Genomic DNA, 27,819 nt, shown 5'->3' with positions numbered 1-27,819 from the left:
GCTGTTCTGGATGACCTTGGCCCAGCCTCTGGCGGCCCACAGGCACAGGTAACCCATGGAGTCATTTTGGTGAACCCCTAGTCTGCCGGCTGAGAGCCCCTGAACTGTCTCCTGCTTTTCTCTGTGGTCCTAGACTTGCTGTGTAGCCTACAGGGTGGAAGGGGGAACCTACAGGACCTCGGAAGCCCGACACAGGACGCACACAGGCAGCTGGGAGGAGGCAGGGAACCCAGCGCCATCGACTTTTACTGCCCAAAGACTGGCTTGAATGCTTCATGCCCAGGTCACACATTTACTGCTCCACACTGTCTCCTCTTGGCCCTTTCCAGCCTCATGCATTCATGCACCCATTCATGCATTCTTCAAAGCAGCTCCGTTTGTACAAAACCCTTCCTGTGCTGTCGAATCCTGCCTCTGTAGATGACTAACTGCCTTTGGGCAGGTAGCAGAACTCAGCAGTCTGCCTCATGTGCAACGAGGACGGGGGTGCTGCGAGCATTAGACCCTGTGCAGGTGAAGAGCCCGAGGCTGCAGACTCGCAGTTCTGCAAACAGGAACGGCGGCCCGGCTTTAAAGTCTTGCGAGCCCAAAGCAGGTAGGAGAGGAGCGAGCCCACGAGAAACCAGGGCTTGGGTGACGCACAAATAGGATTCCCGTGCAAAACAGGGCTCACAAGGGCCTCCCTGTCGCCTGGACAGTGAAAGGAAAGCGGATCGGCTTCTCCAAAGGCGACCTTTGCGCCTGTAGGCACAAAGACTTGAGCGCTCTCGGCCTTGGGAGGAAAGACTAGCGCCGGAAAGTGGCAACAAGTCCCGGCACCCTGGGAGGGAGAGGCGGGCGGCTGCGGCAGGAAGGGGAGGAGGAGGAGACAGAGGAGGGGACAGGCCGGCCCAACTCGTGCTCCCCCGCGCAGGGCGGAGCCCGGGCCCGCCCGCCCGCAGGTGAGCTAGCCGGGGAGGAGCCGGTGCCAGGCTCAGGCGCCCGCGGCCGCCGCTCCGAGCCACTGGCCACAGCCGCTTTCCCCGCCGAGGCCGAGGCGCCCCGGAGCCATGGCCGGCCAGACCCGCGGGGCCACAATCGCACTGCTGGGGGTCCTGCTGCTCGGCGCCGTGCGCCCGGGAGCTGGTGAGTGCGGTGCGGCGGTGGCGGGTGGCGCTGGGCGGTGGAAGCGGCCGGAGAGCGGGCGCCCGGCGGAGGGTGCGGGGGCGCAGAAGGAAGCAAGGTGCGGGGGATGCTGAGCCGGGGTGGGGGCGACACAGTCGGGATGCGTGGACGGCGCGGGGTCCCCGGGACCGCCCGGCGCCTGGGCGCGCCGCGTCGGGCAAAGTGGCCGTGCCCTCCTGGATTCCGAGCGACCTCGCCCTGGGCGCAGGCCGCGGCACATGGGAGTGTCCCCGAGCTGGGAGCCCGGCGGTCGCGGGGATGAGCCCGGCGCCGACGGCTCAGGAGGAGAAAAGCGCGCGCCCCAGCTGAGGCCCGGGGACCTGCCGCGCATCGGGGGCTTTACCTGAGTGCTTGGGGGGCGCCGGGGCTGGCCGTGGGGAGGGAGCTTTCCTCTCTCGGCCCACCCTCTACCTCCTCACCTGGGGCTGGAAGAAGGGGCAAGAAAACAGCGGTTTGGCCCGGTAGCGCACGGGATCACCCTTTTCCCGGTCCGCACGCCCCATTTCTAGCTCTCTCGAAGTTCCGGAAAATTAATTTGAAAATGGAAGCGCCAGGCTGGAGAAGGGTCCCGGCGTTCTTGCCACGGGGGCGGTGAGCTCCCGCCCCTCGTGCCTCAGGGTAGTGTTTGTACTTTGACCCCGCGAAGGGGGTCGGCGAGGGGACGTTCGGGAGAGGTGTGTGAATTTCCAGTTGATTCCGTTGTGCGCCGGGACCGCCGCCTCCCCGCCGCGGGTGCGCGCTCCTGTGGGCTCTGGAAGTAGATCGAAACGTAGAAATAACCGGGGTTCTTCGTGTTAAGAACTTGATTCGAAGCCTTTCCTGAGGCTAGCCCAGGTTTTGTGATTGCTAAAGAGTTATCCGGGAGGCGAGTGGGGTCTTGGATTCTTCTTCGGTGCCCCTAAGGGGGCGTTTGTATTCGGCGGGTAGGTAGAGGAGGGTAAATTGAGTTAAGGAATAAAACGAAGCGGGTGTGGTGGACTTTGGCGTTCTGGCGTCATTGCAAACCTACAGGAAACCTTCCTGGTTCCTTTCTCCAACGGCATCAGGTGACATACTACTTACTGTACATTCCCTAGACCATTTTAAGACCACAGTTAAAGCCTTGTGCCCGTATGCATATCTCTTGTAATACAAATTTACCGGAAGACTGCATTTTCAAGATTTCCTTTGAAGAAGAAAAAAAAAAAATCCGTCTAAGAATAAAGAGTGATTTCGCGGGTGAAAATGCATGTAAATGTGTGTGAGAGAAACATGTGTGCCCATCACGCTTGGGAGCTGTACTGAAACTCGGAATTGTCTGAGGTGTTTCCGGTTGTCTGTGATGACCAGGAGTCCCCCAGTAAGAATGTGGCGTAAATCAAGGCATTACCAGTGCCAAGGATGACAGGCTGGCCTGAACGGGCCTCTGTTAACTAACTGATTTCTCCCTTTGGCCTGGAGGGGCTGCCATTTTGGCCTACAGCATAGTCGCTTTCTTCTAGGAAGTTGTTGACTGTCGTGAGCTCTCATGGTTCAGGTATAAATATGGGGAAGCCTAGGGACTTCCCACCTCACTTTCCAAAATCTTCCTGTGGTCTCCGGAATTGGCTGTGTGTGGCCACCTCGCTGGCCTGAACTGGGGGCTGCGTCTTGGAGGTTGGAGCCGTTTCAGAGGACAGCCGCTTTGCCTGACGTCTTGGGGTTGGCCTAACAGGGAGGGGTCTTTGAGAAGTTCCTGGAGTCTGTCCAGAGAAGGTGGAAAAAGCCGGAGAGCCCGGCACAGTGGATTTGTTTTTTAAATCCCTGAGCTCTCTTAATGAAGACGGCCTAGTGAACATGAAGTTGGTGTCCCTGCAGAACTGAACTGCAAAGGGAAAGTTAATGTCTTGGTGTGATGTGTTGGGGTGAGTGTGGTGTAACCCCCCGCTCCCCCACTTCCAAGAGCGAAGGACTGGTTAAGTTGGAATCAGAACCGTGGTAAAACCTCGACTTACTGGCTTTTTAAGAATTGCTGAGTGGGGCTCCTGGGCGGCTCGGTTTTTTGAGCCTCCGACTCCGGCTCAGGTCATGATCTCGCGGTTCACGAGTTCAAGGCCCCCGCGTCGGGCTCTGCGCTGACAGCTCGGAGCCTGGAGCCTGCTTCGGATTCTGTGTCTCCTTCTCTCTCTGCCCCTCCCCCACTTGCATTCCGTCCCTCTGAAACATAAACAAACATTAAAAAAAAATTTTTTTTTTTTAAAAAGAGAGAATTGCTGAGACACCAGAGTCTGGGTTCGGTGACCCCATTCTTGCCGCCATCGTGTTTCCCCAGAAATGTGAGCAAGCATCCAATGATGTGTTCGCTGACCCCGGATGAGCCTGCGTCTTCGTCATTCTTTGGATTCAAATGAGCGCTGGTAGCTGTTGTCTGGAATGTGTAACTGGTGTGAGTGATGAGTCTCCCTCACCCCCACAGATTTCGTGGTTCAGGGTCAGAGAGGGCCACTCTGCTGACCCGGAGGATGTGCTCTGATGCTGGCCCGTCAGCCTCAGGGTTCACCTCAGATGCTGCCATTTTGTCTGTGAAGAATGAACCCTGCCCCCCTCCACGCTCTTCTGGGGGTTTCTCCCGGGCTATCAACGGAAGAGAAGAAGGTCGAAAGCAACAATTAAAATATCTCACGTAGTATATAGTTACTGTAGAAAAATTGGTAATAAATATAACCAAAATGAAAAAAAATAATAATCCGTAAGCGAAGCACATTGGTCACTTTGGTACAGTCTTATCGTGTGCGTGTGTGCGCCCAAAACCAGACCTGGGACCATCCATCGTATGGCTTTAACCAGCCCCCCACAGGTGGACATTTAGGCGGCTTCCCACTTTTCCTGCTAAAAAAACCAGAACGTGTCCAACAGTAGGGGACCGACCGCCTGTGTCCATTTTGATAGGTCTGTTCAGTGAAAAGACATCGAAAGTGACGTGGTGCGGATTCTATAATGACATCAGATGATGTCGTCTCTGTGTTGCCGAGGTTATAAAATAGAAGCTGGATTGTCCCATTTTGATGTATCCGAGCATGAGTTCTTGTCGGCTATATCGCTCCGCACACTCCCTTGACGATCCTGTCCGACTGAAACTCTGGGAATCGAATTGCTGGCATGGAGAGTAGAGAAAATGCTCAGGCTTTGGAGACATCCCGCCTTGTGGCCCTCTGGAGAGCTCGTCCTGTGGTCCTGGCGTACGTTCGGGCCAGCGTGTGCCGGTCTCTGGTTCCCACACTATCAGGCTGTCCTCATAGATGTCAGTGACATCTATGGAAGAAGAAGCCTTTTCCTCCCTCTAGTGCAGCAAGCTGGGTCTGAACGGTGTTGGTGGATGTTCGAGAATCTTAGGAGCACCCCAGCTAAGCGATTATGTTGCTGAAACACACACACACACACACACACACACACACACACACACACACGACAGAATGGAGCCCCTTGACTTATAACACAAGCCTCACCTGCGGGTTTGGACGGGGGCGAGGGTGGGGTTTGCTGGTCAGGATTCATGATTGCGGTCAAGGTGGGTGGGGCAGCGGGGGAGGTCAGGACCCCTGCTAGGGAAGACCCATGGCTAAGGCTGTCCACCTGAGTGATGAAGAACAGTTCATACCCTTTAATTATCATTCTAAGTGATAAAAATTCTCCCACAAATTATTTCAAACCACTTCCTACAGCCTTGTAATTAGCCCGTCACCTTCTCCCAGGCAGCTGGCAACGTTCTAGACAATCGGGCTGGGAGAGCCAGGTTTCCTACCTCACCCCTTTGTAGCCTTGGGTTTGTATTTCAGGACATCATTTTTAAAAATCACTAACCACTGCTTGTAATAGCGAACACGTACTGCTCTGCGGCAGCCGCCCTTCTGAGTGTTTTATGTGCAAGCATCTCCCGTTTACCGTCAGTGATGTTTTCTTTAAAACCACACGTGCTGCATAAACACACTAACCGATGCCCTGCGTCTCACGATTTCCTACGGGAGACATGGTAACAACCCCCACCCCCATTTGGAAATATGGCATTTCCAAAAGCCATATATATACAGGGGAACCTGGGGGGCTCAGTCAGTTAAACGTCCGGCTTCGGCTCAGGTCATGATCTCGCAGTTCATGAGTTTGAGCCCCCGCATCGGGCTCTGTGCTGACAGCTCAGAGCCTGGAGCCTGCTTTGGGTTCTGTGTCTTCCTTGCTCTCTGCCCCTCCCCTGCTCACACTCTCTCTCTCAAAAAATAAACATGAAAAAAAATTTTTTTTAATGTTTAAAACAAAACACTGAGTGTTGTGTTCATATTTGTTCTGCGGATGTGTAATGTGCTTTTAATACTCAAACAGTTTAAAGACTGTGCTTCGAAACACCTGTACGTGGTAACAAAAATTCCAGTTGTACAAAAGGGTACGTGGGAAGAAGTATGTCCCCTTCCACCTCTGACCCCGGGCTTTTGCCCAGTAGCAGCCACGGTTTCTTGTGCATTGTTCCTGAGCAATTCTTCGCAAGCACAACCTCATAAATGTGCGTACGTCCCTTCTTTACACAGCCAGACCATAACCATGGTATATGGTGTGGGATGTGTCTCATATGCTTCTGGAGTTTGCTCACTTAGCGACCCATCTTGTTGCTTGCTCCATATCAGAACATATGGGGGCTGCCATTCTTTTCAACGGCCACGTAATATTCCTGGCCGTGGGCACGCCGTGTGGCGTCACCAGCCTCTTACTGCTGGGTTGTTTCCAGTCTTTTGTTTTTAACATTGTTTTTTAATGTGTATTTATTTTTGAGAGAGAGAGAGAGAGAGAGACAGAGCATGAGTCGGGGAGGGGCAGAGAGAGAGGGAGACACAGAATCCGAAGCAGGCTCCAGGCTCCGAGCTGTCAGCACAGAGCCCAACGCGGGGCTCGAACTCACGGACCGTGAGATCATGACCTGAGCCGACGTCGGACGCTCAACCGACTGAGCCACCCAGGCGCCCCCAGTCTTTTGTGTTTATAGAGAGTTTCAGTTGCCATATTTGCAGTTGTCTTTTTTAGGAATATAGACCAGTGTGTCTGTGGGTGCACTCCCCGGAGGAGGGAATTACTGGGTCAAAGAGTTTGTACAGAAAGTGTCAGGGAACAAATGGAGGAAAGTGAGTCACAGAAGTGAGGCAACTCCCCCAAGGTCACAGCTAATAAGCGGGGGTGCCATCCGTGAACCTGGGCAGACTCGTTTCAGAGCCCAGGCTCTGTCCCTCCCCGCACTGCTGTTTTCTCCTTCCTTCCTTCCTTCCTTCCTTCCTTCCTTCCTTCCTTCCAGGTGAAACTAACCCTAAGTTTTAGTCAGAGAAACGGTTTGAACTTCCTTTTAAATATTGACTTTTGATGACGTGCTCAAGAAGACTTGAGGACAGGCATGGGCCCTGGGAGCTCCTCCCGGGTCTACGTCGAGTTGCCCTGCGTCACGTTCGTTCTTGCTGACTTTGACATCGGCGAGTCTAGCGGTGTCAGACTGAGCCGCAAACCCAACCGTGTGCGATGGCTCACACACGACAGGCGTTTATTTCTTGCTCAGATGAGACCCCAAACAGGGGATCTCCTCCAAGCAGTGATGAGGACCCAGGGTCCTTTGACTTCCTGGCTCTGCTGCCTTCAGCATGTGTCCTGTCCTCCGTGCTCATCCACGTCACGCTGACGGAAGGAAGAAGAGTGCAGAGGGGCTCCCGTGGGAGTCTTGACGCCTGAGCACGGAAGCCGTTTCACATCCTTTGTGTGGCCGTTCTCTTGGCTCCAGATCAGTGGCCTGGCCCCATCCCAGTGGAAGGGAGACCGGAATGTGGTCTAGATGGGACCCCGGAAGAAGTTAGCGTTGTCCAGTTGGCAAGACCGTGGGCAAAGTGGGGAGAGCACCCCACTTAAGAGTGAGGACGCGTGGCTGTAAGCTCAAGTCTTATCGACAGCGAGCTTTATGACTTGGGAGAGTCGCCCCGCCTCTCTGGGCCTCGCTTTTCCGGTCTTTGACATAGGGGCTTGGACCATGCAGAGGAAGTACGAGCCCTAATCTTTTATGCCAAAGCTGATCTGTGGACCTGCTGGAGACCCCTGAGCTGAGGGAACAGCTCAGGCAGGTTCGTATCCAACCCCCGTGAAGTTTCTGGCTAGAACTGTGCCTGGCACATAGCTAGCATTGAATAAATTGCGTGTGGAATGAACAGATAGGTACTCCGGGTCAGCCATCAAAGCGAGTCTTTTTAGGAGGGAGTGAGCACAGAGGAGTTAGAGGACTTCTGGGCCACCCGGGTGGCTCGGTCGCTTGGGTGTCCGACGTCGGCTCGGGTCATGATCTCACGGTTCGTGAGTTCAAGCCCCGCGTCGGGCTCTGTGCTGACAGACATAATCTCTGCTTCAGGTTCTGTGTCTCCCTCTCTCTCTGCCCTTCCCCCGCCCGCTCTGTCTCTCTCGTGCGCTCTCTCAAAAATAAATCAAAAACATTAAAAAAATTTTTTAAAGACGTGAGATGACTTCTTTAAGTCACGCCGGTGGAAGGGGCTGAGGACCAGAAGTGCTAACTCCCAGATCATCTGGCTCCAGCTCTGATGCAAATCAGACAGAAGAAGAAGAGGAGGGAAGCTGGGTCCTGGAAAGTAGAAAAAAGAGAATGTGGATGGGCAGAGGGAACCCCAGCTCTCTGTGTCCCTGCAGGGGGTGGGGGAGACCTCCCTGGTATCCGGCCGGGGTCTCTACCTCAGGCCAGGACCTGGGGTCGTCACTAAGTCTCTGCTGGTCCCCCAAAAACCTGTGCTCAGGAGGCAGCGGATGGGGGTGTGGGTGGGTCCGCAGGAATGCAATCCTGCTTCTGGAAACCTTCAAGGGAATCGCCAGGGAACGACGAGGACTTGCTTGTGATACAATGAAGGAAGCAGGGAGTAAAGTCATGTGTGTGCAGGGCGACTCGTGTCAGCTTGCTGTCCTTCTGTCTGTATCTCATAGGAGCTCAGGAGAAAAGACGGGAAGGACGCCCCACCAAAAGGGTCCGGCCTCTTGGGGTGGCTCAGAGTACAAAGGACAGTTCGTCCGTAGCAGTAAGGACGGTGACAAGGACTCTATGTTATCCCACGTGTTCTCCCCATTTGAGCCACCATTGCCCCACCGTCTCCTAACCGGGTTGGTTTGGTTTGATTTTCTCTACATAGTGATGCTGAATTTGCAAGAGGAGACAACAGAATATTAGAATTGGCCGTCACTTCACAAACTTGTAGGAAATTAGAGGTTCTTTCTTCGGGTACTGGACTTAAAAAATAATATGCACGTCTCAGTTCTCTCCCGAGCGGAGCCCAAGACAAGGGTGCCACTGGAAACCTCGCTGGTCTGACTTTGCCAGGGAGGGGCCGCCCTCTTGGACCAGCTGCCCATCCTGCCGGATGGACACACAGCTCACGACCCTGAGGCCATTAAACACCTCGCTGCAGCGTGTGAAGGTGTGTAAGTAATAAATTTGGAAACATCTTGCCAGAATAAATGAAAACTGTCCCATAAGCACAGATGATATAGCTTTCTTTTTTTTTTTAATTTGCTTTTTTAATGTTTATTTTTGAGAAAGAGAGAGACAGCCAGAGCGCAAGCGGGAGGAGGGGCAGAGAGAGAGAGGGAGACACAGAATGGGAAGCAGGCTCCAGGCTCCGAGGTGTCAGCACAGAGCCCGACGCGGGGCTCGGACTCACGAACCGCGAGATCGTGACCTGAGCCGAAGTCGGACGCTCGACCGACGGAGCCACCCAGGCGCCCCAGCGTAGCTTTCTTGAAGTTTTAAGTGAAGTGCGGATACTTCTGACCCTCGGTGACAGAAGATCAGAGGCTTCGGGGTGTCCTGATTCCACCACCTGCTAACTAGACAACTTGCGCTGGTCACTTAGCCTCCCTAGGACTGCGTCCTCAGTTCCAAACGAGGACACCGCAGCACCTCGTGGGTGGGTCGAATGGAATCACGGCTGTAAACCCCTCAGCACTAAGGTCGGGCCTGAAACGCATTCCTCGGTGAAGGAGAATCGCTATTTTCTTCGATAACTTGAGCCGAGCCCAGGAAGAACTTGGAGATTTGCAGCAGCAGGCAGTCTGGACCAAACTGCCAGGGCAGAGCCTGCCCTGGGTCGCTCGTGGGAGACAACTGACATTGTTCTCGGGCTTCTGCTACCACACAGTGCTTTGGATACTCTCCCGGTGCCGTTGACTTTGGGCACGTGTGAAGACATCTTGGGAGAAGTTGCTGGATTAAAAATTGCAACAAGTTGGGGCACCAGGGTGGCTTAGTTGGGGAACCTGATTTCGGCTCAGGTCTCGAGCCAGTTGTGAGATCGAGCCAACGTCGAGTGTAAAGCCTGCTTGGGATTCTCTCTCTCTCTCTCTCTCTCTCACTCTCTCTGCCTCTCCCCCACTCATTCTCTCTCTCTCTCTCTCAAAATAAATAAGCATTTTTTTTAAACTGCAAGAAGTTGTCCTCAATGATACTAGCACAAGTTTTTAAAAACTGTTTGCAAGTGAACACAGACACGCATGCACACACACACACACACACACACACACACACACACTTCCTGTTAACCAGGGAACTGACCAGACCAGTTTTCTATAACTTCAATGCCAGGCCCAATTATTCTGAGACATGAACGTGAACACCCCAGGAGGCTTCTGAGGATTGCAGCTGTTCTCGTGAGCAGGTGTCATACTCCAAGACTGGGCTGGAGGGTGCCAGGCCGCAAAAGCCGAGTTGGACCCCTGCCTTTAATCCTCTCCGAGAGATGGAGGATTGCTCAACTGGCCCAGAAGTTGCTGACAATCTTATCAGGCACTTCAGCCTTGGGCTAAACCTGTCGGGAGCAAGTTCTCAACTTGTCAGAACACAGAAGATGTTTTTCAAATTGTGAACGGTGCTGGGTCGTCTTGCGGAAGCCCGTCACAACCCAGTGTAGCCGAACCCCTGGCATTAACATCTCCCAGCCTCCTGGCTGGTCTCTCCCCGTGTGGGGAGTACAGCCCGAGTCGTGACCAGGAACCTGGGACCCGGGGAAGGCGTACCCCACCAGCGCCTTGAAACCCTAGATAAGCATGGTTTGCTCCTTGTGCTGGTGGTTGGAGACTGGAAACAACCCAAACATCCATCATTAGAAGCCTGGTTAAATAAATGATGGCACATCCCAGCAGTGGATGCTACGCAGCCATATAAGGCCACTGGGTAGCTCTCGGTGTACTGATGGGGAGTGACCCCCAAGATATATTATGGAGAGGAAAACATACGGTTCAGAACAGTGAATAAAGCATGTTGCCTTTTGGCCAAAGGAAATGAAATAAAATAAAATAGGGGTGGCATATAGATATACACTTGCGTATTCACAGATTTCCTGTACAAGGACATGCAAACCGGTGTCAGGGGTTGCCCCTGGCAAGAGCACCAGGTTCAAGATAAGAGTGAGACTTTTTACCGGTCAAAACTCATTTTTGTTTTTTTTTTGTTTTTACCTTGTGCTTCGTGTATTATTTAATCTAAACGTAAACCATATTTTTCAGCTTTACGAAGATACACAGAGGCACCTGAGTGGCTCAGTCAGCTAAGGGTCCAACGCTTGGTTTAGGCTCAGGTTGTGATCTCACCGTTCATGAGTTCGAGCCCTGCATCAGGTTCTGGGCTGACAGCTCAGAGGCTGGAGCCTGCTTCGGATTCTGTATCTCCCTCTCTCTGCTTCCCCCCCGCCGCCGCCGGCCACCGCACCCCTGCTCATGCTCTGTCTCTCTCTGTCTCTCAAAAATAAACATTAAAAAAATTGAAATTAAAAAAGTAGTTTTAAATTAAGAAAACATCCAAAGGCAGGTAACGGGTATAGCAATCAATCGTTCTGCTTTGTTAAAACACAGATATCATGAATGTAGATACTGTCTTCAAAAAGTCTACAGTTGCTTCCTGCAGGAATTTGGTTGTGGAGAAATATTAAGTCACTAGGAATTGGGGAACTGATGACCAAAGCTGCCTTCTCCACTTGGAGCGACATTTCTAGAAGAGGAAATTGCTACGCTTCCCTCCTGTCTGCTTTTAGAGCATAGCACTGAGCAGGCCTAGAGAATTTGATTTCTGCCTAGAAAATCTTTGAAAGTTCCAGTCTAATCTTAGGCCGTTTGGTAATAAACCCCATCCATCCACAGATCTTGGAGGCCCCCTGTGCTAGACGGTGGACATTCAGAGGTAGGAACCACCAGTCCCTTGCTCTCGAGGGACTCACCATGCAGAAGGGATTCAAACATGGGAACTAGGGGCTACAAACTGGTGGCCTAGAGGTCTTGGCCCAGTTCTGTTGGATGTGTTTTGGAAAAAAAAGCTGACTTACAAAGTATTCGGTAAAGCATGCACCCCTCTGTTTCAGCAAAGACACTGTGTTGGCTTTTCTTGTTTACGTTGCTTGCCTGGGTCCCCGAAAGCAGGAGTCTGAGACACTGTCCAATGTGATAACTACTCTTCAAAGATATATATGTATAAAAACCACAGTAAAGGTACGGGATGGAGAATAGCTTTCATAGACAGGAAAAGAGAAGGCAGAAGACAAGGTGTTCTCCTGGTGTCTGAGGTCTGTGGGCCATCAGAGGAAACCATGAGGCTGGCCCTGGAGTGAAAGTGTGGCTCTGTCATTCGTTACCAGTAATCCCACTGTGTTGTCAAACGATGGATATTAAGGAGTGCACTTGCGGGGCGCCTGGGTGGCTCAGTCGGTTGGGCGTCCGACTTCGGCTCAGGTCATGATCTTGCGGTCCGTGAGTTCGAGCCCCGCGTCGGGCTCTGTGCTGACAGCTCGGAGCCTGGAGCCTGCTTCGGATTCTGTGTCTCCCTCTCTCTCTGCCCCTCCCCTGCTCATGCTCTGTCTCTCTCTGTCTCAAAAAGAAATAAAACATTTTTAAAAAAGGAGTGCACTTGCTGTGATGAGCACCGGCTGTTGTATAGAATTGTTGAATCACTACGTTGTACACCTGAAACTAATATTACACTGTATGTTAACTCACTGGACTTTATTTATTTTTTTCGGTTTATTTATTTATTTATTTTGAGAGGGGGAGCGGGAGGGGCAGAGAGAGGTGGGAGAGAGAGAGAGAATCCCAAGCAGGCTCTGCTCTGCCAGTGCAGAGTCCGAGGACGCGGGGCTTGACGTCACGACCGTGAGATCGTGACCTGAGCTGAAATCAAGAGTCAGACACTTAACCAACTGAGCCACCCAGGCACCCCTGGAATTTATTTTTTTTAATGTTTGTGTATTTTTGAGAGAGAGAGAATGCACGCATGCAGGCTGGGGAGAGACAGACAATCCAAAGCAGGCTCCGTGCTGTCAGCACAGAGCCTGAATGCGGGGCTCAGACTCACGACCCGTGAGATCGTGACCTGAGCCGAAATCAAATGCTTAACCGGCCGAGCCACCCAGGCGACCCCGGTTAACTAACTGGAATTTAAATTAAAACTTTAAAAAAAGAGTGATCCTTCAAAGTGTGATTTACAACTGGAGACCAGCTATAGGAGCAAAACCGAATGCAGTTAAATGAAGATTAAATGCCTCATCGCTCTGGGATTTTATCTGGATTTGTTCCCATCTCCACCCCCCCCCCCACCCCTTCCTTCCTTGGAAATAGCACTTAGCAGTAGGACCAACTCCAGATGTAAGGAATATGGTTCACGAAAAGGGAAGTGCTCTGAACCACAGTCTCTCCCTCCCTTTCAGTGCTAACCATCTGCCTCTTTTCTTCCACCTGCCGACACGATGTGCTTGGGAACCAGGCTCCTCAAAAGCCTCATCTCAACATTCATGGTCCTTCAACCTTGTTTTTTACGTCCCTGAATTTTTTTTTAAATTTTTTTTTTAACGTTTATTTATTTTTGAGACCGAGAGAGACAGAGCATGAACGGGGGAGGGGCAGAGAGAGAGGGAGACACAGAATCGGAAGCAGGCTCCAGGCTCTGAGCCATCAGCCCAGAGCCCGACGCGGGGCTCGAACTCACGGACCGTGAGATTGTGACCTGAGCCGAAGTCGGACGCCCAACCGACTGAGCCACCCAGGCGCCCCATTACGGCCCTGAATGTTTAGCGTAATTATCTTAAGATCGCTGGCTAGTCCCCTACTGGCCAGTATGACCATCCTTGTTGATGTAACTCTTTGCGTGATGGCGGGGCCCCTATAATATCCATTCTTACTGATTTAAGACTTTCCGTGCCAATATCTTCCATACCATCCACCCTCATGGACGTAACACCTTCCGTAGCAACAGTTCGTGTTGGCATAGTACCTTCCGTAACGACCTTCCTCGTTGGTGAGACACCTTCGGCGGTGGTTGACCTTGTTGACATAACACCTTCCAGAATCACCATCCTCTGATGTAACGTATTCCAGAACGATCCTCCCTGTGGACGTAACACCTCCTGCACTAGCCCCCGTTGGGGAGGAAAGCACGCGTCTGTCTGGCCCCAAAGATTTCCTGCAGTGTGCAGCCTTTCTTTGCTGGCCAGTTTTACTCTGGCCCCACCCGGCCTACCAGAGGAATCGCTTCATTGACCTGGCCTATAGTCGTTTGAGAGAGCTTCATTCAGAGACTTGTTCTCCAAGTCAGGCTGTGTGGGCACTGCACTGGGGCAGAGGGCAGGGTGGATGTTCACAGCGGGCGTCGGGAAAGCAAACACGCACACTTCTCTCTGTGTTGGTGGTGTTGAGTGCTACAGACGGAAGCAGGTCCCTCTGACTGCTGCCCCCTCTCTCACGGGGGTGGGGGTGGGGGCAGACGCTTGGGCCCAGGCTGCCCAGCAGCCCGTGACCTTGAGGGTGGACGTCTTGAAGTAGCAGCCATGCGTGGGCTTTGCCGTCAGGCAGTCCCGGGTTTGAATCTCAGGCATGCGTCTTCCCAGATGTGAACGTGAACAGTTTACCTAAAGGATACCTACAGGAAGCATCTGGCACATAGCAGGTGCCGAACAGATGGGATGGTAAATTACTGCCGTCATTCCCAGAAGCCAGCTCCGTTTGGCCAGCCCTACACAGCCTAACGCCTCTGGGCCCTTGGGGTATGAAGGCCAGGCTTCCCACCGGATCTGTCCCTGATTTCTGGTTGGCATCTGAGGACCCTCTTCCTGCTCTGGCTCTGCCCACAAGACCAGGTGAGATGAGCAGCCACGAGCCCTCTTGACCACAGCGCCCCCTCGCCTCTGACCCACCCTCCCTGTCACCTTCTAGCATCTGGATACTAATGTTTTACGGTGAATACAATGTGTTTAGACATCCTCACTGATGTACCCTTCCATCAAAGCTGTCCACTTGGCATCACATCATAACGGCAGCTCAGCTCAGAAGGGAAGGTTCCGCGCCCTAGACAGTACCGTGTACTTATCCAAACCCCTTTCCTTGAGCAGCTCAGCATGTCCTGCCTGGTACCCTATCTGGTTACAAGTTCTACACGGGTTTTCTACTGCCACATAACAAATTGTCACAAACTTAGTGGCCTATGACAAAGTCCAGATGAGATGTGGACGGCTTCTTGGCTCGGTCTCACCAGGCTAAAATCAAGATGTTGGCCAGGCTGTATTCTCATCTAGAGCCCGGCTCCTCTTCTGCGTTCACACGGTTGTAGCAGAATTCAGTGCTTCAGTGTGGCGGGTAAGTCCAAGGTACTCCCACTCGCAGCAATTAGAGGCCACTCAAACTTCCCACCACGTGGCCCCCTCCGTCTTCAAAACCAGCTACAGAGAATCTACCTCTAGGCGAATTCCTTTTTCTCCAGGAAAAGCCCAAACTCTTCTAGGGGTTCAACTGATTAGGTCAGGCCCACCAGGATAAAGTTGACCTGGCCCTACAACATCAGTTAATCACATGAATGATATGCCTTGATATTTGGAGTCCTTTCCACACTCAAGGGGAGGGGTACCTACAGGGCACGGGGTCTCTGGGGTCACCTTGAGATTCTGCCTACCACAAGGTTCAGAGGCTCAGGGGCTTGGTCCCATCTGTGTGCATGGAAGTGATATTCTTTGCACTTACACATGTGGTCTCACTGCGGTACTTGTAGAAGTCCCGTGTGGTTCATGTTTGTGGCCAAATATTACAGATGAGAAATCTACAGTTTAATGAAGTAAGATGGGGGGCGCCCGGGTGGCTCAGTCGGTTAAGCAAGACTTTGGCTCAGGTCATGATTTCACAGCTCGTGAGTTCAAGCCCCGCGTCGGGCTCTGTGCTGACAGCTCAGAGCCTGAAGCCTGCTTCGGATTCTGTCTCTCCCTCTCTCTCTGCCCCTCCCCTGCTTGCACTCTGTCTCTCTCTCAAAAATAAACATTAAAAAAATAAAATAAAATAAGAGGTAAGGTGGCTCGTCCAAAGCGGCCCAGCCAAGCGTGGCCCCAGCGATGACCGCAGAGACTGGGCTCATGAGGCAGGGAGGGTTACTCACATCAGACTGAGGGACAGAGGTCAAGACTCTAGTGGCCCCCAGCACAGGTCAGGCCCAAATAGAACCTTCTCTTCTGCTGCCCCTCCCTGCTCCCTCATGACGGACCTGCTAAGCTGCAGGCCAACCTAAATCAAAGACGGATTTTTTTTTTAAGTTTATTTATTTATTTCTGAGAGAGAGAAAGAGAGAGAATCCCAAGCAGGCTCCACTAGCATGGAGCCCGATGCGGGGCTCAAACCCACAAACCCTGAGTCATGACCTGAGCCGAAACCAAGAGCCCGACGCTCAACCCACTGAGCCCCCCAGGCGCCCCTCAAAGGTGGATGTTTCCATAATGAGGCATTTCCCTGCTGCCTCCCTACCCCCATCTCTTCACGTTATCTTTGAGGGACAGTGAATAATAAGATGGAAAGAGGCTGATATAACCTTCTGGAAAAGCCCATTTTAAACGAAACTCACTTGAAGATTAACCAGCGCGTGGCTTCTGTTCGGACAAGTAAGAGCGTCTTCATGGATATTGTTGCTAATCGCCGAGGAATGCGGGCCTGTCAGAACACTGGTCACCGTAGCCCGTTGTTGGGCCTGCGGCACCGGGAAGGTCAGGGTCACTGAGTGCGGGTGGCTAGCAGGCTGAGGGACGCGCTGACCGGCCGCGTTTCAGAGAAATGCTCCTGCTTCTTTTTTTCATAACCTTTTCCCATCTCCTGAGTCTTCCAGTTCATTGACACCGTTTTTCGGTCCAGAGAAAACTTCCTCCCCCTTCTCGCAAAGCGAATATCGTGTGTAGCTATGAGTTTGAGCCTTTTGCTCACTCTTGGGTTGTTACTCAAATCAGCGGTCAGCGATGCTCAGGTTGAAAAGCAAAGCCCGCCTGCCACGTGATGCTCGGTGAGATGAGCGAGACGCAAAAGGACAAATAGTGAGTGTCCCCCTCCCACTTATGCGAGGTCCTTAGAGGAGTCAAATCCATAGAGACAGAAAGATCAGTGGGCGCCAGGGGCTGGGGGAGGGGAACGGGGAGTTAGTGTCCAATGGGGACAGAGTTTCAGTTTGGGAAGATGGAAATATTCTGGAGATGGATGGCGGGGGTGGTTTCACAATAACGTGAATATATAGACTTAATGCCACTGAATTGTACCCTCTGAAGCGATTAATCAGGGGCGCCTGGGTGGCTCAGTCGGTTAAGCGTCCGACTTTGGCTCAGGTCGTGATCTCGCGGTTCGTGGGTTCGAGCCCCGCGTCGGGCTCTGCGCGGACAGCTCAGAGCCTGGAACCTGCTTCAGATTCTGTGTCTCCCTCTTTCTCTGCCCCTCCCCTGCTCACACTCTGTCTCTCTCTCTCTCTCTCAAAAATAAGTAAACATTAAAAATTTTTTTTAAAATGGCTACCATGGTAAAGTTTCTGTTATGCTTACTTTACCACAATTTAAAAAAGGGGGGGGGGAAGTGTGTGGGATTTATTCATGGATAGCAGAAGGATGAATACTCTTTTCCCAAATTTTTCAAAGTTTATTTATTTATTCTGAGAGACGGGAGAGAGAGAGAGAGAGCACGAGCGGGGGAGGTGCAGAGGGAGAGGGACAGAGAGAGAATCCTAAACAGGCTTGGCATTGTTAGCGCAGAGCCCGACGTGGGGCTCGAACACCCAAACCGCGAGATCCTGACCTGAGCTGAACCCAGGAGTCAGACACTTAACCGACTGCACCACCCAGGCGCCCCGTTTTCCATTTTCTTTCTTATTTTTTTACCACAATGAAGAAAAAAGAGTGGAGCACACGTTACGATCCCCAGGCTTGCTTGGTAAATGTACCAATGTATCTGCTTCTAACGGTGGCCTTAGAGGAAATCTTGGACACACCCCACAGCGTCCCCCCTTCCACAAGCCTAACTCGCTACGCTCCTGGTTGTGTGGACAAGACCCCGTGCCCAGCACCCTGCGGTCACAAAGAGGGACTCAGGAGGGTTTAGTGCACGCCTGGAAGGATAGAGCGGGGGGGGGGGGGGGGGGGGGGGGGGGTTGAGTCTCTCATCAGAGCACGTTCCAAACAGTTAGCTATTGTTTCTCTGAATTTTCAAAACTGTTTTATTGAGGCACACACGAGGATACGTAAATCTTTTTTTTAATTTTTTTTTTTTAATTTTTTTTTTAACGTTTATTTATTTTTGAGACAGAGAGAGACAGAGCATGAACGGGGGAGAGGCAGAGAGAGGGAGACACAGAATCGGAAGCAGGCTCCAGGCTCTGAGCCATCAGCCCAGAGCCCGACGCGGGGCTCGAACCCACGGACCGCGAGATCGTGACCTGGCTGAAGTCGGACGCTTAACCGACTGCGCCACCCAGGCGCCCCAAGGATATGTAAATCTTAAGTATACAGCTTGATACATTTTCCAGATGTATATACACTTATACATACACATTTATACATGTGTGTATGCCCTTCCAGCACCCCAGAATTTTCCTCTCCCCCCTTCCTAGTTAATACCTGTCCCCCGGGCATTCACTGTTCTGACTTATGCCAGCATAGATTGGCTTTGTCTTCTGGAACTTGATATGACCGGAATCATATACTATGTAGTCTTTTGTGTGTGGATTCTTGTTTAACCATCTTGCTGCTCACTTTGTGTTTTGTTTTGTTACTGTTTATTTATCTTTGGGAGAGAAAGAGACAGAGCACCAGCAGGGGAGGGGCAGAGAGATCATGACCTGAGCCAAAGTTGTACGCTCAACCGACTGAGCCACCCAGGTGCCCCTGGTTTGTTTTGTTTTGTTGTTTTAATTGTTTAATGTTTATTTATTTTTGAGAGAGAGAGCATGAGCGGGAGAGGGCAGAGAGAGAGAGAGAGAGAGAGAGAGAGAGAGAGACACACACACACACACACACACAGAATTCAAAGCAGGCTCCAGGCTCTGAGCTGTCCACACAGGGCCCGATGCAGGGCTCGAACTCGTGAACCGCGAGATTGTTTTGGTTTAAAGTCTATTTATTTATTTTGAGATAGAGAGACTGGGAGTTGGGGAGGGGCAGAGAGAGGCAGAGAGAATCCCACACAGGCTCCACACGGCCAGCACAGAGCCCGACATGGGGCTCGAACTCACGAACCGTGAGATCATGACCTGAGCCGACACCAAGAGTCGGCCGCTCAACCCGAACAGCTAATCCCTGGTGGTTAGGTGGGGCCAGTGGAACAAAGTACTTTAGGGCGGGAACACCGAAGAAATTGGAGATTCAGCAACTTGTAACCATTTAGCAGTGGGGAAAAGGGAACGATGGGCCTCCTGTCCTGAATATGTCCGTGAGCAGACATACGGATGCGTTTTAGAATCTGCTTCTTTGATTCTTCCGCATCCACCCTTGTGATCCTTACGGACTTTCACAGTTGCGCTAGCTCACACTTCAGGGTCTGACAGAAGGAATCTTTTTAACGTTTCACAAAATGGAAATGTGGTTCACACTGGCCTTACGGCATTGGAACATGCCATCATGAATTATTTACAGTGGTTATAAGCTGAGTTACGTGTGTTACTTAATTCTGCAATTCGCATGTTCACAGTCTGTTATCATTTCCCGCCCTCTGTGGCCCTCTTTGAAATCATTCCTTCGCCCAGTGCGCTTTGACTCGATCTGGAGTTAAATGTGAGAGTCCATGTTTTGGGTTGGCAAGAAGCCTTAAAATGGCCATGGTCCCAGCGCGATTTATACATAGATGTGTGCATTTGCTCCAGACCGGGGCCCAGACCGTCCACAGCCTGGTTGTGCGTCTCTCACATGCATCTCTAATATGGTGTGCATCTTTGATCATAAAAGGGAAGGGATGCAGGGCCACCTGGGAGGCTCAGGCTGTTGAGCGTCCCGCTTCGGCTCAGGTCACGATCTCACGGTTGGTGAGTTCAAGCCCCGCATCGGGCTCTCTGCTGTCAGCGTGGGGCTCGCTTCGGAGCCTCTGTTTCCCTCTCTCTGCCCCTTCTCCACTTGCACTCTCTGTCTCTCTCTCAAAAATAAATAAACATTGGGGTGCCTGGGTGGCTCAGTCGGTTAAGCGTCCAACTTCGGCTCAGGTCGTGATCTCACGGTCCGTGAGTTCGAGCCCCGCGTCGAGCTCTGTGCTGACGGCTCAGAGCCTGGAGCCTGTTTCAGATTCTGTGTCTCCCTCTCTCTGACCCTCCCCCATTCATGCTCTGTCTCTCTCTGTCTCAAAAATAAATAAACGTTAAAAAAAGAGAGAGAAGGATACAGCAGAAAGGTTTGGATATGCACACTGATCACCACCTTAGAAAAATAATTCAAAACACAAGCCCCGAAGATTGTTGATGGCTAGCATCCCCTTTAGAAGATCATTCAGTTACTTTAGAAAATAGACAACTTGCATCAGTGCATATAAATTTCTTTCCTGAAGAGTTTAGGAATTAAGACTAGGAAATGGATGGGTGGACACAACAGCCCCCTGTTTTGATAGACTGTTCCCCAAGTCGATTTGACTCGGAGTACACACAGGTTCCCTGTAACATTGTTCTTTGAACTTCAGTTTACTGTGTCCTCTAGGATTGCTCTAAGAGCCACGGAAATGGTAAACTTTTTTTTATTATTTTTTTTTAATGTTTATTTATTTTTGAGAGAGAGAGAAAGAGAACATGAGCGGGGGAAGGGCAGAGAGAGAAGGAGACAGAATCGGAAGCAGGCTCCAGGCTCTGAGCTGTCAGCACAGAACCCAACGTGGGGCTCGAACCCACGAACCGTGAGATCATGACCTGAGCCGAAGTCGGATACTTAAACTGACGGAGCCACCCAGGCACCCCAAAACTATTTTTTTAATGTTTATTTATTTATTTTTGAGACAGAGAGCAGTAAGGGGCAGAGAGAGAGAGAGAGAGAGAGAGAGAGAGAGAGAGAATCCCAAGCAGGCTCCAAGCTGTCTGAGCAGAGCCTGACGTGGGACTCGATCTCACAAATCGTGAGAGCGTGACCTGAACTGAAATCAAGAGTTGGACGCTTAACGGACTGAGCCACCCAGGCGCCCCTGGGGAACTTTAAATCTCAAGTTCAAATTCAGACTACAGTTTCAAAGTACTTTGACATGACGAATGATTTCTAATTATGCAGGGTGCCTATTTAGCCGTTTTAAACAAACACCTTTCCCTTCTGACATCCTGGAGATCCCCCCACACACACACCGGACAGACAGCAGCTGGGACATGTTCTACTCCGTCCTGATTTTGTCGGTGAGAACAAGCCATTGTCATCACCAGGTTCCTGGCCGTGTGTGGAACTCCCTGGGCAGGACGAGGTTTGCAGAGTACTCATCTGGCAAGTGCTGGGCTCCAGGGTCATACCGCGTGGCCACAAAACCCGGCCCCACCCCTACCTGGACAAATCCCTTAATCCCTCAGAGCCTCAGTTTCTTCATTTGGAGAATGGGGGATGATGTTAGCACCCACTCTGTGGGATGGTTGCAGAGATTTTTAAACACCGAATACGAGCACAAAGGCTGCCCGTACTAATCAGTCGCTGAATATTCATTGTAATCATCGCCTGGGCAAGCCAGGTGCCTAGATTCCAGAGGCTTCTCACTCAGGAGAGACTGATTAGTTCCTTGGGTTGTGTCCTGTTTTATGTGGATGTGAGAGATTCGCTCTTTCCGGGTAGGCAGGTGGGTGACTTCCTGCCATTGGGAAGACAGTCCCTTCAGTTCACCAGTATGTAAACAGACCTGGCCAGGTCGCTGCCAGATGGACATAGGGGGTTCTAAACCAGTTATCCCCTCCACTGTCTGCAGGGCCTCACTGCCCCGGGTCCACCAATTAGTAAGACTCTGAATTTGATGGTATGACAGCCTGGCACCCCCTCCCTACAGCGGACCCCACTAAATAGGTTATGTTGGTGGTGATGCCCAGCTCCTTGGTGTCGATCAGCAACTCACTGTGCGTCGTAAGAAACAGCAGCTCCTGGGCACCTGGGGGGCTTAGTCGATTACGCGTCCGACTTCGGCTCAGGTCATGATCTCACGGTTTGTGAGTTCGAGCCCCGCATCGGGCTCTGTGCTGACGGCTCGGAGCCTGGAGCCTGCTTCTGATTCTGTGTCTCCCTCTCTCTCTGCCCCTCCCCTGCTCATGCTGTCTCTGTCTGTCTCTCAAAAATAAATGAAGAAAGGAAGGAAAGAGAAGAGAGGAGAGGAGGGGAGGAGAGGAAACCAGCAGTTCCTTCTCCCTTCCGTTGGTTGACTTGACCAACCTTGACGGCCTCCAGGAGGGCAGCTCAGTGTGGTAGAATGGACGGGGCAGGGGTGCTGGGGTCCGACCAGCATGTCCCAGCTGCCTCCCGTGTCTGGGAAACATGGGGAAGTGAAAGTCACTTCTCTGAGCTGCAAAGTGTTGCAGAAATCTAATGAGTCAACACCTACGGAAAGGCTTTGATAAGCAGTGAATAGGGCCAGGCCAGGACAGGGAGGCCTCCGTGCTTGCACAGCCCTGAGAGCGAATGCCTCCTTCGGGTTTGCCCCAAGGTGCCTTACCGGCCTCACCCTCGCCCCCGCCCAGCCCTGGGCTTTAGACTGTCAACAGCAATAGCAGCTAACCTTGATCGACTACCTGGCACATTAATACTTCTTTTCATCCTTACCACGGTTCTTGTATTATCCTCGTTGGCAGATGAGGAAAGCGGGGCACAGAGACGCTAAGGAATTTGTCCAAGGACACACAGCCGGTAGAGCCAGGAATCCATCCCACGCAGGGAGATTCTAGAATCTGAGCTCTTAACCATTGTGCAAAGCTGCTAAGTTATGCTGGTCCCCTGGGGGAAGCCCAAATCCCCTGGCCGCAACCACGCCCCTTCCCAGCCTGTCCCCTGCCTCTGTCTTCTCTGCCTCTTCTCCCCACATTTCCCTGGGCCTCCAGCCAAAACAACCTCCGTGGAGTGGCCCCAAGGGAGCCACGTTCTTCATACCTCTGTCTTCGCACCTGCTGTTGGCCTCCCCCGATCCTTCCCGACACCCATCTCGCTGTCCCTGACTGGCAAACTCCTATTTATTTTTCAAGCCCCATCTTAAGTCGTGCCTCCTCTGTGAAGCCTTCCCGGACCACCACCCCTAGACAGTGAATAGCTGACCCTCAGTGTCCCCCAGAGTACCTTGACTTTCCTTGGTGCCTAAGGTTACTGACTATCAGGTAGGGTCTGGTGGGGCAGACAAGCAAATGTATATTCAACGTACACGAATTCAGCTACTGCTTCCTGCAGGGAATAAAAGCAGGAGAGATTGTATAAATGGCGTGAGCGTCCCCACAGGGTGGACGCGAGGTGTCCCTTCTGCTGGTGTCACTTCCTCGGGCTCCCATGATCCCATGCCCTGAGGGATCACCCACAATTTAACAAAACGTGTTTTGCAAACCCGGCCCCTAAGACCAAATCGCTGCTTTGTCTGGTGCCCGACCTGAGAGGCAGGGATCCGCGCCACGGATGAGCAAACGCCGGCCGCAGCCAGCAGACTTGAGGGAGGGATGTTGACGTGCAATGTGACACCTTCCTCAGAGAGGACACGGCTGTGGTGGCCGGAAGTGCTTTTCCCCTTATGGGTTTGCTTGGGAATCGGACTCCCACGCAGGCTGTGACTGATCAGCCATGCTGATTCACGATTATGCCACTTGGCTTCTGCGTTCGGTCTCCCTCCACATCCCAGGCTCTCCTGCAGGGCATCATAGGTGTCTCCTGGTGACCAGGCTGGGCCCGGGCCCTGCTGGGAGCTGCTTGGTGTCGGGGGCGGACAGAGAGTGAGTGGAAGTCAAGCCCCACCCCGGGAACCACACCCAGAATTGAGGCAGCTGGTTATGACCCATCGAAAAAGTTTTAAATCACATGCGTCAGTCTTTTAAACTGTTATTTCAGGGACGCCTGGATGGCTCAGTCGGTTGAGCATCCGACTTCGGCTCAGGTCGTGATCTCACAGTTGGTGAGTTCGAGCCCCACGTCAGGCTCTGTGCTAATAGCTCAGAGCCTGGAACCTGCTTCAGATTCTGTATCTCCCTGTCTCTCTCTGCCCCTTCCCCACTCACACACTCTCTCTCTCTCTCTCAAAAATAAATAAACATTAAAAAAAATTTTTTTAAACAAAAAACCCCTGTATTGGACAAATCTGGGAGCAGATAAGTCCCCTGACGTGTATCTGGCGGAATCCCCTTCTTTGGGTTTATTTTCCTTGCCTTGTCTTTCCCTTGCAAAGAGATAGGATGGCAGGGAGAAGAAAGAACAGGGGTGTTTGTATAATATCCTGTGATACGGTGATTAATGAATGGTGATTAAACCAATTGGAAATTCCCGCCTGAGATGCCGCTGGTGAGGCAGAAACTAGCGAAGTTATCCTAATAAGGAGTGGTCGGAAGGCAGGAGAGTGAGGAGAGGTGTGATTCATGACCCCAAGCCCGGCGCCTGCAAGGTTTCCCGAACGCCCGGAGCCCGCGAGCCCGCTCGCTGCTTTCCACGAGGCTGGGCTTGACTTGGCTTGGATTTCTTTCCACTCGGAAGACCTGGAAATCACGCCAGAATCTGGAGCTTTGTCTGAGTTTCTGTGAACCTGGGTAATAGATCTTCCAAAATTACTACACCAGAGAAATACCAAGTTCCTGGGGAGGCAAAAGAAAGAGATGGTGAAGAAGAAAAAGCCCAACCACTTTCTTTAAGTGTGTATTTATTTTTGAGACACAGAGAGACAGAGTGTGAGCGGGAGAGGGGCAGAGAGAGAGGGAGACACAGAATCGGAAGCAGGCTCCAGGCTCCGAGCTGTCAGCACAGAGCCCAATGAGGGGCTCGAACTCACGGACCGTGAGATCATGACCGGAGCCGAAGTCGGACGCTCACCTGACTGAGCCACCCAGGCGCCCCTACCCGCACCCCACCCAACCACTTTCTGTAAATTACAGCACGTCTGTCAAACACTCAGATGTGCTGACCCGGTGGGCGGTGGCCGTGGTGGGAGGCTGAGATTTATTCCACGGTGTTGGAATTTCCGATTTCATGGTATGATTAATGGTGGGGAATGCAGAAGACAGAAATGTGCACGCAACATGACGTTCTCAGACTCCGAGCATCTGTGATGAGTTTTAAGTGATTTCACTCAAGCAATGAGGGGTCTCTCTGCCACTGAATGGAAGGGCTGGGGGCGGGGGAGGCGGAGGAGGGGGGGATTCTGGATTTCAAGTGGGTACAAAGTTGGGTCATCAGCCTCTCGCTCCCCATCTCCCCCTTCTGCTAATATATTCATCACTGAAGATGAGGAGGGCTGTCCTGTGGGTAATGTGTCCTTGGCTGTGACCTTAGGAAACAGCCTGTCATGTAAATCGTCCCCTCCTGCTGCAAAGGGCCTTGGCTTTCTTGCACGTGTTTCCTGTGGGCGAGGAAGCCAGGTGGAGATTCTCTGGTCTGGGGTACTAAAGGAGAGCTATGAACCACTGCTGGGCAGTAGAATGTGCTGGGGGGGCGGGGGGCGGGGTCACCTGGGAGGCAGAACAAAGAAACACTGTGAGATGATAAAGTACAACTGAAGTGAGTCATTTAACCCTTTCAAAGCTTCATCTTCTTTGTTTGCAGAATGAGTTAGAATGTAAATCTAGGTTATTTTGACCCAAAATAAAAAATATAGGGGCGCCTGGGTGGCTCAGTCGGTTAAGCGGCCGACTTCGGCTCGGGTCATGATCTCACGGTCCGTGGGTTCGAGCCCCGTGTCGGGCTCTGTGCTGACAGCTCAGGGCCTGGAACCTGCTTCCAATTCTGTGCCTCCCTCTCTCTCTGACCCTCCCCTTCTCGCACTCTGTCTCTCTCTCAAAAATAAATAAACATGATAGGTACATGTAACAGAGGTAGCATTAGCGATTTGTGAAGGAAGGATTGGTGTATTCAATAATTAGAGCTGGCTTTCCATATGGAAAAAAAATAGTAGAAGTGAATCCCAGCAGAGACAGAAAAAAAGTGTTTCCGGTAGAAATCTCTAGGTCCGATTGGGACTTCATCATTCTTAAAGCCCTCCAGAGGCCTTTTAGAAACCCCCAGTCTGGACTGTTAACGCCCTGGGGGCAGGAACTCCAGCAATTTTTGTCATGAAATCATGTGTACCAAGTATGGTTTCCTAGAACATACTATTAACCCAGACGATGTTTGTTGAATGAATACGTGATTTCATAGAGTCTGAAAGAAAAAAACTTTGCTAAAAAAGATTGTCCACTTTTCCCGGACTGTCACTAATAGTAAAACAGATTGTTGTATACCCAGAATTAGTTGGGGGTACTGACCTGCCTGGAAGCAGGAGAGAAAAGCTGATGGGGTGCCTGGGTGGTTCAGTCATTTAAGCATCCAACTTCAGCTCAGGTCATGATCTTGCGGTCCGTGGGTTCGAGCCCCTTGTCCGGCTCTGTGCTGACAGCTGGAGCCTGGAGCCTGCTTTGGATTCTGTGTCTCCCTCTCTGCCCCTCCCCATGCACACTCTGTCTGTCTCTCTCTTCAAAAATAAATAAATATTTTTTTAAAAAATGTTTTAAAGAAAAAGAAAAGCAAGTGGAGGCATTGTAGTGAGATCAGTTTTGTTCTCCAGATCTAATTTAGGGATATTTTATTTTATTTTATTTTACTTTTTTTTAAATTTTTTTTTTAATTTTTTTTTCAACGTTTATTTATTTTTGGGACAGAGAGAGACAGAGCATGAACGGGGGAGGGGCAGAGAGAGAGGGAGACACAGAATCAGAAACAGGCTCCAGGCTCTGAGCCATCAGCCCAGAGCCCGACGCGGGGCTCGAACTCCCGGACCGCGAGATCGTGACCTGGCTGAAGTTGGACGCTTAACCGACTGCGCCACCCAGGCGCCCCATAATTTAGGGATATTTTAAAATATTACACATGCCACGAGAGAAACAAGGCCCACCCCCAAGATTTTATTAAGCAATATTTTAACTGTGGTCACGACTACTCCTTTAGTCATTTATTAAGTGCCTACTTTATGCAGTAACACAATCTTTCTAACACACGTTTTTTTCCTCTTTTTAGTTTATTAAGGCATAAGTTCCATATAATAAACTTCACCAATTTTAAGTGTACAGTTTGATGAGTTGTGGCATTTGTGTGCAATGCGCAGTCACCTCCATGGTCAAGACACAGAATGGTCCTCCCATCCTGCAAAGACTCCTCTGCCCCCTGCCCCCACCTCCAGCATTAGGCAACTGCTGGGCTGCTTAGGGTCTACCACTTAATTAAAATAACCATAATAATTGTAGAGTCAGGATGTGTTTTTCTACTGCTTGTTTGTTTTTGAGAGAGAAAGAGCAGGAGCAGGGGAGGAGCAGAGAGAGAGAGAGAGAGAGAGGGAAACAGGGGATCCAAAGCAGACTCCGAGCTCACAGCACAGAGCCTGACGCGGCCCTCGAACCCACAAACTTCGAGATCGTGACCTGAGCCGAAATCAGATGTTTAACCAACTGAGTCACCCAGGTGGCCCTGGAGTCAGGAATTTTGAAATAATGCTGTGGCCAAAGGGTGTAAACAGAGACAGAAGAGAAGTGAGAATGGGGAGGAAGGTGATAACCTGGCTAAGCTGGGCTGCAGTCCAGACACTGGGTGCAATGAATTAGCCCCACCAGAGACCCGGGGTCGGAGGCCGTAGAGAGCATGCCATGCCTCCCGGGACTAGGTGTCCCAGGAATTTTTTTTTTACCAATAACGTGGTAAGACGTTTTCACGACTACAGAAAAAGAACACAAGGTTGACATATACCGCTTGCGTGGAAGGCTGGCAACTGGGTTTCCGAACACGCATCTGGATTCATTTTAAGTTTTTATTTAGTTTTGAGAGAGAGAGAGAACGCACAGGTGCACACAAGCAGGGAGGGGCAGAGAGAGAGGGAGACAGAGGATCTGAAGAGGGCTCTGCACACACAGCAGAGAGCCTGATGCAAGGCTCAAACTCACGAACCGCGAGATCATGACCTGAGCCGAAGGCAGCCGCTTAACCGACTGAGCCTCCCACGTGCCCCTGGATTCATTTTCACCTGATGTCTTAGAGAGTCCCCGAGCCTTCAGATCCGTCCCTGAAGATTTTAAACGTCACTTCAGCCTCCATGGGGACAGCAGGCACTGTCTGGATCCCGAGGCCACCACCGAAAAGGACAGGGAGATTCCTGCTGCCTTCCAGTAGGAAGGTGCTCCCGTTCTGATCATAGGAGGCGAAAACAAATGAACACTCTCAAAGACTAGAGCAGGGAGGG

At 51.6% G+C, this 27,819-nt stretch overlaps 1 protein-coding gene across 2 annotated transcripts in view; it reads left to right on the top strand.

Annotated features, from left to right (window-relative positions):
- Window positions 1-936: 936 nt before the first annotated feature.
- Window positions 937-27,819, top strand: part of CDCP1 (CUB domain containing protein 1) — a 71,289-nt gene continuing 44,406 nt past the window's right edge. For both annotated transcript variants that reach the window (XM_023248002.2, XR_006591959.1), the window contains exon 1: window positions 937-1,125. In XM_023248002.2, the coding sequence (XP_023103770.2) occupies window positions 1,050-1,125 (76 nt within the window). In that variant the 5' untranslated portion in view covers window positions 937-1,049. The remainder of the gene's footprint in view (window positions 1,126-27,819) is intronic.

The sequence above is a fragment of the Felis catus genome, chromosome A2 (genome assembly GCF_018350175.1).
Source record: "Felis catus isolate Fca126 chromosome A2, F.catus_Fca126_mat1.0, whole genome shotgun sequence".
Taxonomy (NCBI): Eukaryota; Metazoa; Chordata; class Mammalia; order Carnivora; family Felidae; genus Felis; species Felis catus.
The sequence above is the reverse complement of the archived record's forward strand: the minus strand, read 5'-3'. Positions and strand labels throughout refer to the sequence as shown.